Source organism: Alligator sinensis, unplaced genomic scaffold (assembly GCF_000455745.1).
Source record: "Alligator sinensis unplaced genomic scaffold, ASM45574v1 scaffold143_1, whole genome shotgun sequence".
In the NCBI taxonomy this organism is placed as follows: domain Eukaryota; kingdom Metazoa; phylum Chordata; order Crocodylia; family Alligatoridae; genus Alligator; species Alligator sinensis.
The window spans coordinates 113,493-128,647 of record NW_005842156.1 but is presented as its reverse complement, the minus strand read 5'-3'; the positions used below and the strand labels follow the sequence as shown (position 1 = coordinate 128,647).

The following is a 15,155-nucleotide window of genomic DNA, read 5'->3' as shown; positions in this document are numbered from 1 at the left end:
GACTGCAGTGCTTACAGACAGATATGAGCCAGTTTTAAACTCTCTAACTTGACAGCGATACCAACAGAGTCATGACAAAACAAGGCTCATTGTGAGCTACTTATCTGAGTGCTTACCCATCTTTTTGGGTGACTTTTGCAGTCAGCATTGTGGACTTTTTTTTTTTTTATTATTAAAAGGAAAAAATTGGAGTAATAGTATAAATAACCAGTCTACCAGTTTGTGGGCTTCTGCCTTAAATTATATGTAGCATTTTCCAAACAGCCAAGCCAAAAAAAAAATAGTTGTAGAGTTGGACCAGAATCTTCCAAGTTTGGAAAACCAGATTCCTTCATTAACATTTAAATAAGTGACTTTTTTTTGAGAATTATCTTCACAGCCTACATTAAAAAAGACATGACAAATATCAACAAAAAACAAAAAGTTGGGTAAGAGGCAAGTTTTTGACAAGATTGTGCCATTGCTTAAGTGAGGGCTGTCAAACTTCTAACCCTCTGGGTGCTGTATGACACACTGGTCCCACCTGGCATGGTGTGCAGATACTCTCCTCCTCCCACCATCACTGGGCCACATGGGTGATGAACTTGATACCTCCACTCCACCCGGACATAGCCCCAGACTCACGTTCAGCTTGCCACACTGTTGGACTGACCTGGCTTAGGTAGTTGTGTATGCATCTTTAAGTCTTAATTGATACTGATCACTCAATATTTGTAGCCAAGGGAAAAGATTAAGTCTCTGTAAGTAGCTGGGAGGACCAGAGCGGATAACACTTTTCTGGAATACTCATTTTTGTTCTCTCTGATGTATCTTTAGGTAAAAGGCCATAAACGCAAACATTGCAGAATGCAAATAGGCATTGCTCAAGTGCTAGTCTAAAATAAAATCCATGAAGCAGAAAAACAAATACAGCATGTGGATAGAATGCAAAAGACATACCTTTAGCAAAATTTAGTGGCTGCCTTTGTGAGATGAACTAGAAGTTTTTGTGTAAACTTCATGTTTCTTGCTATGGCATTTCAATGGGTGTGCTTCCTGGATTCTGCAGAATAGTGCCTCAAAACATCTGGTTTTCTTTCTTTAATTCCTCCTAATCCTCTCTTTGATTAAATACATCATACTGTAGTTGTAACACGTCAGGGAAGTGCAGCAAAAATTAAATGTACTTCATGTGCTTGCTGTTTAGACTTTTAAATATCTGCTTTTTCCAGTAAACTTGCTGGTGAAGTAAACTTGTGTTTGTAAAATTGGCAAATTCACAGATAAAACCAATACTTACAGCACTTTTACACAAAAGTAAGATAAAATCAATTGAAAATAACTGAGCTATTAGGATAAGTAACATGGTAAATTTTTGCTAGTGGTTTTTTTTTGGTGGGGGGGGGGGATTGCTTTGAGATGGATAAAAAAAGACTTCAGATTTCTAACAATTGAAATGAGGGATCAGCATCTGGAGACCAGAATTTTTAGGAGCTAGCATTCAGATTGCCAGGGGCCCAGTGCCACTTCCTCCTCCATGACAGTGCAGTGCAAAGTTTAGTGATAATGGGGTGTTGTACATGACAGTGCAAGAACAGTAACTGTGTCTTAGAGGAACAATTGAACCTGGAGCAGTAGCAGCAGAATAGAAATTAACTCTGGTAAATCAGCAAATAGTCAATGTTAACTTGGGTAACATCAGTTAGTATCCATCTCAGTGGAGAGAAATTAAAAATGAACCTGAGCTTTTATTGTTGTCTTTGAAAAAACAGGAAAATTAAAGTGTTTTTAGTAAATGCAGCTAATTTCCACCAGCTTTAATTTTTAAATAAATTCCCACCTTTAATTTTAAAATAAAATATTTCAGTGGAGTTCAAATAAGCTACAAACAATTGATATATTATGATTGTAAATATATGTCTTATTTAAGGTGATCCTGATTGTTCCAAGTCAAAACCCGAAACAAACTGAACAAGAGAGGAGCACAACCCTACACCCCCTTCTTTGCCCCCTACAGGCTTACCCCTGGAATGAGCCACAGGACAATAGGTGTAAACATCTGTAGGATCCAAGAACCAAAGGTTTTTCTCCCTAGAGACATGTTCCTTTCTGATATATCTTTACTTTGTGCATGTATTATTGTAACAAATAGCTGTGTATCCACATGTGCACAACAATTTGACTAGCTAAAAGGTGAACAGAACTCACTGCAATAATATTGATCTGTTGGCCAGATTAGTGAGGTCTCCATTAAAATAAAATTAAAATAATTAAAATAAAAACTGTAGGTGACGTCTTGAGCAAATATTATTATTTGTGATATTAAGATGTTAAAAGGAAAAGATATTTAAAATGCCACTTAATTTGTTTCATTTATATAGTTTTATGAATCTGTGCAGGCTAATTGGATACTTTTCGAAAAGGGTAATCGCACAAAAAGTGGAAACAAAACCCAAATATTGTTCATGGTTGACATTGTTTCATAGAAGTTGTAGCCTAAAGTGTCTATTTCTTGGATTGTGATATAGTTCCTCATTCAAGGGTAAATCCATCTTGGAATGTATAGTAAATGATCCATGCTCATTTATGCCAGGGTCAAATTTGGAGCTTCTTGATTAGAAATTGTTAGATTCCTGTTTCTTCAGTTTGCAACATGTCATTTAAAAATGTAATTAATTGGGGGAGATTAAAGGTTTGAAGAAGCATTAACGTACAGTCTAGTTCACTGCTGTGTATTCTCTACCCCTACTATATAGTCCTCAACCAGGAAGCATGTAGGAAAACGTTACCATTTCTTGGTTCTCAGTTTTGCTGTGCCAGTCAGTCCAGTGTCTTTACAACTTGAATGCTCTTGTTGCATTCCATTTACCATTGTTTTGATACAATTCTGCAGCAAGCAGTCTTTTTCTCATGATAATGTCTTAGCAATGGTACCCACTCTCAGCAGTCTTGAGCTGAAGGTGACAGTGATTCATTTTGTAGTGTGCAGGTTGTACAGAACAAGTTTAACAAGCCAGTGAATTTAAAAACAGTCACATTTATCTGTCAGGATTAACATTCCAAATAGTGTTAAAGTAGGCTGTTAAAAAGGAGTCAAGTACTCTGATAGAAATTTAGTGGGTTTTGTCCTCCCCTGTTTTTAAGAATGGAGTGCTATCTTGCTGTTATTCCTGTTAAGAGCATATAGTTCTTTGTTGCATGGTTGGAAATACTGATTGCAGTCTTGGTTTTTGTTTAAGTTACTTGTTTTAAATCAGTGAACAATCAGATTTTATTTTTACTCATGTACACATGTAGAGTATGTTCTTTCAAAATATTTGTCTTTTCCAGGTATGAAATAGGTTATTTGAAATTTGGTCTTACTGGCTAACCAATTTTCTTGCACTCTTTGAATGCCTTACTCTTCCATGGTCATTATATGTAATATATCCCTATATAGCGTGTATACTTACCAGGGGGTGTGGTGGGGGGGGGAGAGAGATTTAGCAGTGATCTGGCAAAGAGCTAGATGAATGAAAAACTGTCAGTACCTGTACAAGAAACATTCCTTCATTCCTTTTGCTCACCCAGACACCTTAGAAACTAGATTTTATGCTATGAGGTACCTAGTACATGTCTACAAAAATGTACAAAGTTACAGTAATTGTAGCATGCTACCTGGCCATAGTAATGTTACCATTTCAATAGTATTTTACCACCGTGCATGTGCAATTTAATAATCTGTTCTGATCCAGAGCATTGGAAGTAGAAATATATGGACTGGTTTTCTGTGAACACCGTTTTTCATGCTTTGTTTTGCAGTTGCTGCTAATTTACAGAAGATAGTAGAGGATCCCAGGGCCTTGAAAACATTGACCTTTAAGTTGGTAAGTAAAATATTCTTAGTGACAAAATAGCACACAAATAAATTACACATTGTAAGCTTTTTTTAACTCTAGGTACTTTGTTCTTGACTCTGCTGTATCTACATTAACTTTTTAAGAATTTAAAGGAGTATACCATGTAAAAGAGTTAACTGTTCACTGTCTCTAGTTAAGCAGAAAAAGCAATGGAGGAAAACACTGCTTTGAATGGTTGAGCTTGTGGTGCTTGTGATCCCTCATATACACACAACAACCATTCTGGGTTGCTGGTGATACCAGTTGGCTGAGGAGACTTGAACTGGGGTCATTTTACTTCTTGTCTTGTTCAGCTACTGTGTTCTACAATTTTGAAACTTCTGTTCTATACTTGGGGAAAATTGCTGAAGTCTATCCCTCAGTGCAGTGTTTTGGAAATTATCCAGAAGTGTCCATTTGAGAGATGATATAAGTCTCAGAATACATTGATATATAACCACGGTTGAAAGGACAAACCCACACAGGGACATAGGTTTGTCAGTGTGGTCCTACATCAGAAAAATAAGGATTCTGTGCAGGTACACAACAGTGTGGCAGGGTAAAATGAGAACCAGTCTGTCCTCTTGGCAGTATTTTCACTGAAGGGCTGGGTCCTTAAGTCAAAAACAGCCATTTTCTGTTCTCCTGCAGTATGTCTGAACATTTTCTAAATTAATCTTTTCTGTGGAGAGGGGTTCTTCAAGTCATTGGAGAGGGAGTGAGCAAACACTAAAAGGCAATTGTATCAAGGTTCACTGTGATTTGGGGCTCTCGCGGAACAGCTCACGTGAAAGCCTAAAAACCAAGTAACCCTTTAACTCCAGATATCAAATTACCGTAACAGGGCCTGATGTACAGTACACGTTTTAATGACATACTTATTCTAGTGAATAACGAATATGGTTTTTTGTCATGGCAGGTTTTTTTATTGCACGTTACTATTTTGATGGATAAATTGTTTGGCGGGTAAGTGGGCATTTGAGAGAGGAAAAGCCTATAGATGCCTAAAGTTCTTTTGGAATAATAAAACGTAGAAAATTGGGCCTAGCCAAAGTGTTGTAAACCCAAAACTCACACACTGAAGAAACTAAAACTCTCTGGTAGTGTCTCCCATCTCCCCTGCCACATCGCCTTGGGTGCTGGGAACCAGCAGAGAGGAACCAGCCAGAGATTCCAGACAGGTCCAAGGCAAGGACCTTCTGATGTTCAGAAGTATTCTACAGCTTTTGACTGAACTTTCTCTGCCCTGCGCTGATGGACTATTTGTAGGGACATACCTAAATTACAGTGAAACAAAGGGATTTTTGCGAGCTGCTCACAGCCCGCAGAGCCAATTTCGTGATCTTTTTTCAGTGAGACACCCCTACCAAAAAATTTAGTAACACTAACTAATGCTAACCTTGATAGAAACAATTCATGTTAGTTGTTAGATGCTAGCATGCAGCATCCATCAGCAGTTGCATTTGACATCCTTTGTCTCTGTGGTGTGAACACATGTCCATACACTGAGATCGCACCTTCTGTATCCACTGAATTTGTTGGCAGTGTTTGAGATGTGGAAGGTGGTATAGATTTGGAAAATGAAAAACAATCAGAAACAGATTCCCAAAACGGTCACAGTCAAAGGCATCCAGCACTCTTTGATAAAGTCCATGTAAGCAGCATGTTCCTTGTTGTGCACTTTCTGCCATTCAGGGATTGATTTCAGTAGCTGAGGGTCAAAACTCAAAAAAGGCACCTGATTGGGGCCAAAAATGTGAACAGCGCTAAAAAAGGAGGAAGCTGGTTGTTTAAACCATGGTGGTAGTGACCGATCGTACTTGTAATACTGATTCAACTTCACAGCTATTGCCTGGAACAGTTCTTGTCTCTGCTGGTTTTCACATTGACAGCTTGTGTGATGCCATGTCTATGACCCAGCTTATTAAATCCATCAGTTTGTTGTGTGCTTGGTGGATCAAAGCCTGCCAACTTTCAAATCACATTAGAAGCTCCATGAACCGGGTGGCATTTTCAGCAAACTTTACTTGGTCTTCAGTGTTGTCCTGTCTTAAGAGATTGCACAGTTTAAGCATGCACTGTGTTCCAGGTGTGATTTCAAGCTTCTCGCACACAAGTTGCTGGTAGTATTTCATATTCTTTGCGTGGTAACTAACTGCATTAAACCATGAATTCCACCTTGTAAGTACTGGCTCTGATGAAAGTGACACAGTTGCATGTAGATCCCTGGTTTGATTGGTGATGGACTCCCTATATCAAAGCTTATGGCCTGGACCAATGTTTGACTGCTTTTTAAAAAGAGGAAAACAGACTAGTCACATCAGGAAAACATATGCACCAGATGTCACTTACCAAAGAAAGAATATGTGCATTACAAGTGACATGAATTGTCTCATGAATTCCATGGAACACCGTAGAGAATTTTTTGCATATATACATTGCATTATCAGACAGAAATGCTGAGATCTGGTTAAATTCTAAACCATAGTTTACAACAGCCTTCACTACAGCTTGTGCCATGGTAGAAAAATTGACAGACGCGAGGCGAAACTGCTGTGTTTGACAAACAGGCAGGTCGCAGTCTGTCCAGCTTCCCAAGTACAAATAAAATGTGCAGAACATGGTTATCTTGGACATCTGTTGTTTCATATGCTACAATCGAGACTGATTCATATTCTGCCAATGCAGATTTTGTAGACTGAACATGCGAAGCAATTACTCCTGGTAGATAATCTTGGTGAAGCTTGTTTGCACATGGGAAACTGCCAGGATTTGGTGTGTGGCTGTTCAACTACTCCCTTAATTTAGGATTATCAATTTTCTCCAGAGGAATGTTGGCAGCTGTGATTGCCTCCACTAGCATGAATGCAGCCTCTCTTCTTGTCAGACTGCTTTCAGTGGTTCTTTTAAAGATTGAGGACATGGTTGCTTGTTTCTAGCTCTGACCTTCAGCTTCTGCAGCAGCCTTTCACTTTATATGTGATTTGAACTCTAAATGCCAGTCAATGCTGTTTTCCTCACCACATCCAGAGTCATGTTGCACAATGAACAAAACAATTTCCCACCATCTGCATGTAGGGTTCCTACAGGGAATTTGCCTTATGCAATCCTGAGCTGAAATGTATTTAGCTTTCTTGGATTTCTTTTCACTTATCATCTTTAGACTGCAGCATTGCTGCAGCGTTGCATCTGGCTTGGTGCTGAAACCCTTTTACTTTCCTGATGGGTGCCTTTACTGAGTCAATCTCAGTAGCTCAGCCTCTCAGTAGCTCTCAAACTATGTGCTCTATGGGTGCAGGAATTACTGTGCTTTCTTTGAGTTCCAGTGAGCTTTTATTTTGGGGGGACACAAAATCACAGCAAACGGCATTTTTTGCAGTGATCACAGAATACTGTTTGCTCTCCTCTTCCATCCCCCCCCTCCCCAGTCTTCATCTCAGCTTTACTCTCTCTCTCTGCCTACCCCTCTTATCCATTTTTCTTTTTGTTTTTTCAACTTGGTTTATTTCCTCCCTTATCCTGCCACCAATCATGGAACTAATCCACTGCTTGGTGCTGTCGCATTCACTTTCTTCCAAGGTCTTTTCCATCCCACACCCAGGCTCTGTCTTGTACATTTAAATTGCAGGTTGTTTACAGTTTGGACTCCTTGCTACTCTAAGCAATAACAGGCTGCACTCTTGTTGATCCTTAGGTGGTGGTACAGTGGTAAATGTTGTTATTAATATGGATTTTAACTTTATCTTGAAAAGACTAAGCTCAGGTTTGCAGGTGTTGATGTGCTATATTTGTTTTTCTTTACTACCAAAATTAAGTAGAAACATTCGCATACCCAAAGCTGTTGAATGATTAGCATGTAAATACTAGGCTGCTGCCAATTAACTTTCTAGTTTTAGCATCCTTAGTTGAGTATAATTCAGCTGCTTTATATAAGGTTAGAGTAAGTGTCTGCTAGATACGAGGACCTCCAAAAGAGTTTTGTTATCAAAGAGGCTGCCTTCTGTCGGGATACAGAGAAAATTTGTAGAAAAAGGAAGGATCCAATTGGTTGCCTGATCTACCTACCTGTTTAGGATTTATAATTACTTTGTATAGTTTTAACAGAGTCAATGAACCTTTCCTTTTCATTTGTGAAAATGTTCATAGAACTGTTAGCCTAATTTCGGGGGGGGCAGGAAATACCCTTACAAATGTCCCTTTTCTCCATTAAACAGGACTACTCCAACACCCTAAATCAGTCTTTTTTTCTCTGGCATTTACCCCTTACATACAAAATCTTTTTTACTCTTAATTGTTGTTTGGTGAGATTGGGCATGCTTACACCCCACCTAGCAGCGAAGCATGATGCATCCACTCCATGCATGCTACCTCCTTACAGGAAAACTGTCTCTTAGTGCAGCACTAGTCATACATCACTAAAGCCTCCTGAGAGCATCCTTATTGCATGTACTCAGCACAATATTACCTGCTGCCTCCTGAATCAGAAGTACAGCATGCCTCATTGTGGAGCTCTCTGGCACTGCATTAAGCTAGCATAGACATGCCTATAGCATTGTTAATGTCACTATTTGTTGAAAACCAAACCACCTGATAAAGTTTTCTTGCTTTTTGCTGAGATCCCTCTTTTGTATCTGTTACTAAAATACACACAATAAGGGCTGTGCAAAGTTTCGGTCCCTGATTTGATTTGGCCCAATTTGGTGGCCGAATCTTCAAATTCGAATTGACTCAGGTGACCCTTTAATCTCTCCAAATCGATTCGGACAGATTTGGTGATTCGGATGTAGATACAGCTTTAAATGATTTTTCTACATACCTCTAGATAACAGAGGTTCTGAATGCTGCAGTGCTGGAGCAGATGCAGCATCCCACAGAAGCACAGGGGGCTCCCCAGTGCAGTCGGGAGCAGACCTGGAATTGGGCCAGAAGCACTTCTGGGTCCACCGGGGCCCGCTGGCTCGGCAACTGGTGTCTCCTGGGTCGGGGGGGGGGGGGGGCACCCGGGGTCCCCCTGTGGCCAATCACCAGGCTGGGGGGGCATAGGGGGTACTTCCAGTCCACTTCTGGGTTTGCCGCCGTGCACTCTGGAGAGCCCCCCCATGCTGCTGTGGGACGCTTCATATGGCCCAGCACCACAGCGATCACAAGCCACGCTGCTACTTCAAGGTATGTAGAAACAACTGTTAAAGCTGTGCCTGTGTCCGAATTGCTGATTCTCTGAATCAGGATCGAATCATCAGATTTGGAATTGAATCAGGGACAGTGATCCAAATCAACAAATCGAATCACTGTTCCTGATTCGGACCGAATCCGAATCGAATAGGGCCCATTTTGCACACCCCTACGTACATTACAGCCTACCTGGTATGTGAAACGAGGCCTTTCTGTGTAAAATTCAGAATTTTATGCCTTTTCTGATAGTTAAGACATCATAGCATATTTCAGTCTAATTCCTAGTTGCTGTCAACCAAAGAGGTTATTTACACCACGGTTATATGGTAATAACCATTTAACTACATAACAGTGTGAATAGCCACTGGGTTTCAATTTTATATCCATCGTTAATCATCCTGACAAACTGTATATCATCAGCCTTATCCTTTTCAAAGAGGCAGTTTCATTTTGTGTTGTCACCAGTGGGCACTGGAATGGACTTTATTTTGAATAGTTTTTCCACAGATTCATTTCATTTGGTAATATTTTTTAGGGTTGAATCTAATTTGTGCTGATATTTCTCACTTCTCCAGGTGTCTCTTGTATTTCTCTAGCTTGTAATTTTTTTATTTTTTTTTTAATTCTCCCAACGTATAGGTATCATCCCTGGATTTATTTAATAGGTGGCTTTTCTATTCTGTTTGTTCCTGGATCATGTAACAGAGGCACTAAAAGTATTGCCTAACTCAGAACTCTTGTCATTCCACTACACACACTCATATATTTTCATTACTTTTTACTAAGTTTTCACCCAGTTTGACAGCACTTCTAAGTCGATTAAAATTCATTTTTCTCAATAATGGTGTTTGAAAAATTGAAGTCTAAAATGTAACATATTTCCAATGTATGCTGGCTTTGTAGTTGTTTGAAAAATGTTCATTAGTCTGGCATTATTTATTGCTATTTAGGAAATATGTATCTAACTTTTTTGATCATTGTTTCTGTATTAGATTTGCTATTCAATGAACAAATGTTTTCACCTTGAAGGAAACTTTAAAATACACAGTAAGAATTAATGTCCTATCAACGTCTATTTAAAAAAAATAAATAACACTAACCTGTTATGGTTGATAATGATTTATGTTATAAAATATCAGCAAATTGTAATTATGGCTCTGTACAGTAATGCCACAAATTGTATGTTGTTTTTAGTCCTTGTTGCAAAATGCTTTTGCAGTTGAGCTGTGACTTTCCTGAAGTATCTATTTATGAAGAACTGGGGTAGGAATAGTTCTTTTTAAAATACAGATATTTATGAGAATAGCTAGAGAAATACAAAAATACTGTGCAATATAATTTGCAGTTTACAAAATTCTTTTTAAAGTTTGCCCTATAATAAAACATTGTTAATGGAAAGCATGTTTGCTTGTTTCTTGAACAATTTTCAACTGATTGGGGTTTTTTGGTCCATATTAGTGTTTATACTAAGCTTGAAAATAGAAATTTAATGGATTGTGTGTCTATCTTTTTAAAGCATTGCTTCTAAAATCAAAAGGGCAAAAAATAATTACCGCCAGCCTAATAATACATTTGGGTTATTTAGAAGTAGACTATTACTATTCCTGAAGAGGTATTTCTGGTTTGGTGGTGAATATTTCTACAATATTGCCAGCACTTCTATCTACATATTTTGGGGCTCCTTTCTCAGGTTACAGACTAACCTGTAATAAATGCATAAACAGATTAAGGGATCTATTTTGTAGCCGTATCGGTCTAAGACAAAGAGAAATACAAAACTCTAAAACTCTTGGTTCAGAGGTGATACCTTTTATTAGACCAACTAAAAATAGCAAAAAAAAATTCTTTCTTTGCAAGCTTTCGGGCACCCGCATCAAAGAGCAACTCACACAAAGGGACTCTAACAGACCCAGGGGAATATATGTCCAGCCTCAGCTTCTCCTGTGCAAAATGAAGTATATTTCTACCTAAGAGGACTTTTACAATCTTTGATTTCTCCTCAGCCTGAAGAAAAGGTGTGCGCACCCAAAAGCCTATATAGAAAGAATTTTTTTGGCTATTTTGTAGTTGGTCTAATAAAAAGTATGATCTAAGAACCAAGAATTTTAGAGTTTTTTGTATTTCTAAAGGGATTAAAAACATTTTCATCATAGGAACCAATTGTTGGCACAGTTTTTGTGTGGTATGCTTAAGAGAGTCAGAAACTACCTTGTAGGTAGCTTACCATTATCAAACTTCTTTATTTCTTAGGCTCTGTACAAGAGTTCAGTTACAGCACAAGGAAAACATGGCAAGAAGTGGAACATAAGGCAGTCCAGCCCCTCACTGCCTCAAGGGAAAGCTCTCCAGACAAGGGCTGGTAGGGGGCTCCCAAGGAGAGCCCAATAATTGGGCTGGGAATTATTCTTCTGCTGGGAAAGGGGCAGGCTGTTAATGACCACAGCTACCAAGGACAGCCCCCTGTCCTGCCGGGTTGCCAGGACCAAGGAGAACTGCTCTCCTCACCATTGCCACCTCTGATGGTGCTGCTGCCAGAGTCCCAGTGGGAATTCTGTCACCCCAACCTTACCCCCCCACAAGCCAGACCTGCCTGTTCCGGTGATTGGCAGAGCAGACAGGTGGGTCAGGGTGTTTGGGCTGGTGTGAGGGGATTGCTGCTGCTTCTCGAACTGTTCCAGAGGGAGCAGGGATGGTTCAAGCGTGGTAGCAGCAAGGCCCCCAAAGGCCCCTCCAACTGTTCACCACTGGGTGGGCTATCAGGGAGCTAGTGCTTTCCCACCCCCTTGGAGTCAGGGTGGGGAAGGAGGAGAGTGAAAGGTTGTGGACTACCAGGAGTCCTAGGGACCTCCATGGTGCTGTGTGAAACTGAACACACGTTACACATGGTGCTAGAAGCTTTGCTTTCCAGCAAAATTGCTCTTTGAAAGAGCCAGTAGTTTGTGGCAGAATCAGTATGGTTGTTTTTTTTCTGTTACAAGCCATTTGAATGCCCGCACGCTTACTTTTTGTGCCAGGAAAAGGGAGTATTTTTCAACACAAATGTAAGCCCTGTCCACGGCCTGGTACTCTGTTTTATGCACCAAAGAGGCATAGAATTTCAAACTAGTTGGGAACACCAGCAAGAATGTAGTAATCTCTGAGCTATAGTAATACATTTTGCATTTAGAAAACGCAGTGTTACAATACCATACAGTGGCTGCATTTATTAAAGCAATGCTAAAGCAAGACTCTGTTCCTAAGTAATGAGAACTTTTATACCTGTACCATTATTTGTGCAAAATGCATTCTTGCTTTGTGCCAGTTTTGTACTGCAAAACACTCCATTAAAAATCTCAAAAATGCCATGTGAACTACTAGACTGTAAACTGCAGTCCCTTGGGTCTTTTTAAAACAAATAACCAAAAAAATGTCTACCTTTTCCTCATTCCTACCTTTAATTCAGGGCCAGAATTCTAAAACAGTCTTAAAATCTGGAGTTGGAATCCTTGGCAACACATTTGTGTGTGTGCAGCACAATGTTTAAAACCACTACTGGGAATAAATCTCTCAGATTTCCTCACCCAAAAGCTGGGTGCACATTGAATGCAGGTTTGGACAAGGCTAGAAGATTTGGACAATATCTTTTTGCTTTTGTCTTTGTAAAAGTGACAGTTTTGGATGACAGAAAACTGACTTTTATAGAAGCATAGGCACCAGTGCTTGTCCTTCACTTTCTGTTTGTAATTAGCAATATTGTATGAAAGATGATGTATGATGGTAAAATGAATTATGCTCTTTATTAACATTGATAGAGGATTGTCCTGGAAGTCTAGACACTTCATTCTTAAGCTGAAGGAAACCCCTTTGTTACTAACTAGGTAGTGCAGGAAATACATAGTTTGGCTGTCAAATATTTCTTAACATCTCATAGTGAACATTTCTATTTTTTTTCTTGCAGGCCTCTGGCTGTGATGGCACTGAGATCCCTGATGAAGTGAAACTGATTGGGTTTGCTCAATTAAGTGTCAGCTGATGTCTATCACTTGACCCCCAAGCAGAATTGTGAGATTGTGAAGAGGCTGGCTTAGATGCGAAGGAAAATTTAAAGCACCACACACTGAGTTCTGCTTCATTCTCTAGCAATTCACAAAAACAAAACAAGCAAAAGCCCACAGCTACATCGCTGCTGCTAACATTCAGAATGCTACTAAATGTCTCTTAGCAGTCAATTTGGATTTCCCTTAAATGAAAAGCATATGGTAATGCACTCAGGTGGCTGTATTTATTGGTTATAAAAGGAATTTTCTATTAAACTTATTTCTTTTCATAAAATTTCAGTGATACTATTTTAATTGTACTTGTGATTGACAATACTGCCTCTCTTCTGTTGTATTTAGAAATTAACATAATGATAAAAGTTAAGATTTATTAGCCAAACTTGAAATCTAGTTTTAAAACTGACTGTGAATTTTATTTTCATATATTTATGCATTACACATCCTAGTTATAAGAAAATGATTGATTTGATTACATGCTATTTGCAGTTAATCTCCCGTTATTTAAAAAAACCAAAAAAGGTAAGGTATATCTTTGAAGTACTTGTAACTACTAGTTTTGGAAATGACTTAATTAGGGATTAGGAAGCCTTTTTTGGTTTTTGTGTGTCTTAAAAAAAAACCAAACAATCCACAGTTTGATTGTCAAGGGTATGGGAGGTGCCTTGCAGATACTAATGTTTCAAGAATGTGCCTCAGGCTGCTTAAAACTAGAATAATCTCAGTTCTAGAAGAACCATATATAGTTATCTGAGCAAAAGACTTTAGATAAGTTTGGCCTAAATTATGCTTTGTTGGGGAGTCTACAAGCTATAACTATTATACTATTTGTCATAAAGCTAGACTGCTTACTGTGCCCATCTCTGATTTGGCTTATCTTTATGTGATAGAAGTTGTAAAAAGGTGATGAAACTTGAAGAACAGAGTTTGAGCTTTACTTGAAAATCTGCAAAATACCAAGGCAGAGCGAAAAAAATAACAGGGCTTTGTGCAATGACTAAAGTAAAATTCTGTTACACAACAAAGAAAACATTTCTGACCCAAGTAGTCTTATGCTTGACCTGTGACTTAGATATTATGGAGCTAGTAAACTTTAGAAAGAGTCTCAAATTTGGAGCATATTTCCTGGGACACACATTCCTTGGATATTACAATTTAAATTACTTCCTAGCTAAACCTAGATAAATGGCAGCTCTTTAACATACTGAAAATGGCAAATATATATTATTAAGGAAAAAGTTATTTATAATGCCTTGTTATAATTGTTGAGGTGTTCTAGAGCCATTTGCAAACAACTCAATGTAATTTCATTCCATTCTATTGTTTACACAATGATTATTCAAAGATGACTGCAAAGGTAAAATGAAAAATAAAAAGTGTATTGCACAGACTTTGGGTTGTGAGTCTTCTTGCTTTCTGTATTGCATGCATTATGGTTAAACATGCCATTTGCCAGATTGTAAAGTTAGTTCCAATTACCAATATTTTTTTCTTTAGTTTTCTTATAGAAAATGCCTCCTGGAAAGGAAAATCAGGTTCATGAAGTTTAGAAAAAGAAATGTTGAGGGGACTACTTAATGGCTGACTTCTCTGTCCATCTACCCACATGGAGGATTGTTACTTACCATTAATATTTCCAGTTCCGTCTAATCTAGTGTAAAAATCTCCATTCTTGCTTTCTGATTATTCTTCAACAGACTCCTCCCTCCTCTTCCCAACCCCAATATACAAACTCCAATTTCCTTTACTTAACTTTATTACTTTGGGTAATGCTCTCATTTATTAAAATAAATTCCCACTTTTTTATTTTAACATCTTCCAAATATTGTGGACTGTTCCTTCTCTAACTCACCTCACTGCCTTAGCCTCTGCTTGAGTCATGGTATAGGTACTGAAACACAGTAGTATTGGGTTATTGGATATATAATGGTCAGTAGATGTGTTGCAGTTTGAGGCAATAACTGAAGCTGGCAGTGTTGAGAGCAGAACTAGGATCTATGGAACTACATCTTCTATTATCTGGGGAGAAAATAAGAATACTTCATGTCCCACCTGAGTGAATAGGTACAATCTGAGGAATTTAATTATGCAT

The 15,155-nt window shown here is 38.6% G+C and overlaps 1 protein-coding gene across 1 annotated transcript in view; it reads left to right on the top strand.

Moving 5' to 3' along the window:
- The window catches only part of STK39 (serine/threonine kinase 39), a 157,613-nt gene extending 143,165 nt beyond the window's left edge, over nt 1-14,448 (top strand). The window contains exons 17-18 of the mRNA XM_025206469.1: nt 3,781-3,845; nt 12,967-14,448. Of these exons, the coding sequence (XP_025062254.1) occupies nt 3,781-3,845; nt 12,967-13,041 (140 nt within the window). The 3' untranslated portion in view covers nt 13,042-14,448. The remainder of the gene's footprint in view (nt 1-3,780; nt 3,846-12,966) is intronic.
- The last annotated feature ends 707 nt before the right edge of the window (nt 14,449-15,155 follow it).